The sequence below is a fragment of the Orycteropus afer genome, unplaced genomic scaffold (genome assembly GCF_000298275.1).
Source record: "Orycteropus afer afer isolate SDZICR_OR568_19922 unplaced genomic scaffold, OryAfe1.0 scaffold00103, whole genome shotgun sequence".
NCBI lineage: Eukaryota > Metazoa > Chordata > Mammalia > Tubulidentata > Orycteropodidae > Orycteropus > Orycteropus afer.
In genome coordinates this window covers 5,954,828-5,959,256 of record NW_006921690.1, presented here as the reverse complement: position 1 = coordinate 5,959,256, position 4,429 = coordinate 5,954,828, and the positions used below count along the sequence as shown (strand labels likewise).

The 4,429-nt window shown below is 38.8% G+C and overlaps 1 protein-coding gene across 1 annotated transcript in view; it reads left to right on the top strand.

The window, feature by feature from the left end:
• PRRG4 (proline rich and Gla domain 4) overlaps positions 1-3,904 on the top strand; it is a 20,273-nt gene extending 16,369 nt beyond the window's left edge. Inside the window, exon 5 of the mRNA XM_007943282.1 lies at positions 3,670-3,904. Within this exon, the coding sequence (XP_007941473.1) occupies positions 3,670-3,904 (235 nt within the window). The remainder of the gene's footprint in view (positions 1-3,669) is intronic.
• Positions 3,905-4,429: the final 525 nt, after the last annotated feature.

Below are 4,429 nucleotides of genomic sequence, written 5' to 3'. Positions count from 1 at the left end.
TAATCTCTGCTTTTTCCTTATTACCCCATTTGCAATGTTTGTTTGTTTGATTTTTAAAAAACCAAAACTTTATGTATGGCCTCATGTTTAATAATTTCATTTGAGGTCTGTTCTGTGATGGCAAGTCATTATTCAGTGTGCTCATACCTGGTTTTCTCCCATTTTTCTTCATTATTCTCCTTTCTTGAACCACCACTGTCTTCCTACTTCATGTCTCTGACACATTGCCTACCTTCCTCCCTGCATGAGAGGACAAGCAGAATTCAAAGGCAGAGGAAACAAAGTGGTGGTGTGATCATGGGTATCTTCTGTGTATGCTATTGTAAAACAGGAAACTCTGGATGTCTCTTATTTTAAAAGTTAGATTATTTATACTTGATGTTTGTGCTCTACAATGCTTTAAAATTCACAGATCATTTTTATATCCATTGTCTTCCTTTGATCCTCTCAGTAACACTTTTGAGTTTTAGGAGAGAGCAATTGCCCAATTCAACTAGTAAACCTAGTGTCTAGGTTTACTAGACACTCTCATATTTAAGATTAACTTATAAATACTTAATAAAGTACTTTTCATCTGCTGTCTCAAATTCTTCAGCAGAGTTATTTGTTCTCCTTCTCTGTTTCGCAAGTCTGGAAGTGGTGGAAGGGCAAGGGAATATTTGAGAAAGAAAGAAGTAAAAAATAAGACCATTGTGAGGGAAGTTTGCCTCATTCCTCTGAAAAACATGCCAAGAAGTGGAAAACAGGATCTTTTCATTTCTTAGTTCTTATATTTTGGGAAGAAAAATGAGCATAATATGAGGCTAGTTTGTTTGAGATGTTATTAGTGTAACTTTCTAATTACAGTCATTTAAGATGTATGCTTTAGAAAAAGCACTGGGCAGATATTTAATAACTTTGCTATAATTATTACATTATTTCTATATGTGAAAATCTTAAGGTCAATGTGGAAAATTTTATTTGTTCAAATTAAAATATCTGTCTCTCCTGTTCCTGATAAGCAAATAAAACTTTTCATCACAAGCTAATAAATGTGACAGTGACTTGCCTACCATGAATACCTTCCAGATTTCTGACAGGGGAGGAATTGTACTGAGCCCTCTAAGTAAACTTGTGATCTGCTCAGGCAGCTCTCAACTGATGAAGGACTGATTATCCATTTGCTGGATTTATACAGACCTTTTGCTTTTCTTCTCTCTGCAAATTTTTCTGTCCTTTCCTCCAATTTCATCTCCCATTATTTCTTCCAAAGGAAAAAAGATATTTTAAAACACAAATTATCTGATTGAGTTTTGGAGAAGATTATAGTATTAGGTGTGCTAAACTCTTTTTTGGTGGAATGAGTATTATAAATATTGACTGAAGGTTGGGTTAACCTATGACTTTTAATTATCTTATCCTGCATACCTAAAACTATATGAGGTTAAGTTATGCCTAGATAATTCATAGAAAGCCAAGTTCAGAGTGTGAAGAGACAAACTGAATAATGTTTATATTATAATTTGTAATATACAAGTGAGAAGAGAAAATGTAGGCTTAAAACACCAGACCCAAGTTGCATTTCAACCTTCATTGGTTGGTTAGTGTAGTTGGCAAGGTTTTGTAAAAATGGTAGGACTGAACTATTGTGTGTCATGGAGTTGATTCTGACCCCTGGTGACCTTATAGGACAGAGTAGAACTGCCCCCTGTGATCTCCTGGGCTGTAATCCTTATGGGAGGTCTTTTCTCCCATAGAGTGCCTAGGAGATTCAAATTCAGTTAGCTGCTGAGCACTTATTCAATATGCCACCAAAGCTCCTTGGCAGGGAGTAAACTAGGCCATATTTGAAAAAAAAAAAAAAAAAGTTAGGTGAAGACCAGTGGAAGGAGAAGACAATATTCGTAGAAAGGAAATAGTACCAGTGAAAACACAGAGTCTGAGAATTCATTGCACATTCAGGGGAGACTAAAGAGGCCACCTTGGCAAGAGCAGAGAGCTATAAAAAATAAGTCGAGGCCAGAATAAAGGAAGCTTTGAAAAGGAAAAGAGCCATGGTGGTGCAGTGGTTAAGGCATTCAGCTACTAACCAAAAGGTCAGAGGTTTGAACCCACAAGTCACTCCCAGGAGAAAAATTAAGCAATCTGCTTCCATAAAGATTTACATCCTTAGAAACCCTATGGGGCTGTTCTACTCTGTCCTGTAGGGTTGTTATGAATCAGAATCAACTCGATGACAATAGGTTTTTTTTTCCAAAGGAGGCACAAGAGTGAAAAGTATGCTGCAAGGTATGCTGCAGATTAGACTTTTCAGAAGAATGACATGAAAAAAAGTACTATTTAGGGAAGACTGACAGGGCAGCAGGAGTGTAGGAGAGAACAGAAGAGGAGAGTAGCATCAGATGTTGTGGTTGTCTCTGTGGCATCTATTCCCTCAACCAGGAGCTGTGCCACCTTTCAACAAAGCCTGGTTTGGATTTCATGCCATACTTTCAGAAACTTTTAATTCAGGAAGTGAAGAAAGGGGAATTAGCGTGTTTTGAGTTCTTATATTACCACACGAGACCCTACTAGATGGTTTGCATACCATATTCAATTCACACAAAATAACTATTATCCCCATTTTAGAGAGGAGGAAACTGAGACTCCAGTTAGATAATAATTTGCTTTTGGCTACAAACAACAACAACAAAAAAATACCAACTCTTTGCTTTCTAATCTGTTCCAATGCAAGGTGACCACTTGTGTGACAGAGTACAGCTGCCTCATAGGGTTGTCTTGACTGTAATCTTGGTGGAAGCAGATCACCAGGAATTTCTCCTTCCAAGCCTGCCTCTACTGGGTGGGTTTGAACTGTCAACCTTTAGGTTAGTAGTAGAACATAAACCATTTGCGCTACTCAGGAACCTTCCCTTGGCCACTTAACTATGAAATGGCAAGGTCAGGTTTGAAACCCATGTCTAGCTTCAAAGCTCTTGATGTTTTCACTATACAAAGACTTTTTTGAGTTTATGGGTAAAATAAAACTTGTTTTCTTAATAAATTGGGTTCAACTTTTATCGAAACAGTCCAGTGGATTTTTTTTTTTTTAAATACTACCAGTCAGCCCCAGGGTTACAGGTGAGGAGAGACAACACAGGGACGCCCAGAGTAGCAGGCCGGAAGAGCAGGAGAAAGGGGATAAAAGCCTTGAACCCGGACAGAAGAGCAGTCAGCCGCAGGGTTACAGGTGAGGAGAGACGACGCAGGGACGCCCAAAGAAGCAGGCCAGAAGAGCAGGAGAAAGGGGATTAAAAGCCAGGAAGCCAGACAGAGGAACAGTCAGCCACAGGGACCCAGGTGGGGGTGATACGAGAGGTCTCCAACAACAGGACAAACTTGTCTGTCGGTTTGTCCTGCTGTGGTGACATGTAGACTTGAGTTTTGAGGCTGAGCCTCTGGTGTTTAAAACCCAGCGAGATGCACCTGGTGCACAGGTAACAGCCCAGCTTATAGACTGAGACAGACTAGGAAGAAGGAAGAGGCCATCTGCTTCTGAAAGAATCGGCCAGGGAAAACCTTATGAATAGCAAAACTGCTGTGCATGGGGTCGCTATGAGTCGGAAACGACTCGATGGCACTTAACAACAACAACCATCTTAACCTTAAAATACTGCCTTTACTAGACCTAAATGTTGTCTCTTTGTGTAGTTCTTCAGCTGTCTACGTAAGAAGAGGCAGACACACTCCGTCCATCATTTTCAGAAGACCTGAGGAAGCTGTCTTGTCTCCATTGCCACCTTCTGTAGAAGACACAGGATTACCTTCTTATGAACAGGCCATGGCACTGACCAGAAAACACAATGTATCACCACCACCACCATATCCTGGGCCAGCAAAAGGGTTTAGGGTATTTAAAAAATCCATGTCACTCCCATCTCACTAAGCCCATCTTGCCATCTTGGTGGTTTAGGAAATTTATATTACATGAATTGTTCCTTCGCCCTGTATCAAAAAGGACATATGAATTCAGCTCTTTATGACAAATTGCAGAGAACAAAGGAGGAATAACCATGTGTACTGCACCACAGATGTTCTGTCTGCATCTTGGATCTGAACTTGATCATTATCAGCTTGATGAGAAACTTGGAATCCATAGCCTTGCAGTTAAGAACAAAGCACTTTTTTGTAATGTTTGTTTTAATGGTTCAAAAAATCTGTTTTATTGATGGTATGGTTAGAACTAGTAAATAATTTGTATCCTTTGGTACAGATAAAGGTTGTAGATTTCTTAAGTTGAATATGACAAAATGTAAGCATATTTAATCATTAGATTATCCCGTCATGATATTATACTCAATCTTTATTAAAATTTGTTATTGGTTGGAAATACTGCACAGAATTTGATATTTCAATATAAATTGCTGGCTTTAGTCATTTGGTGTATATTTTAAATTATTACATAGCATTT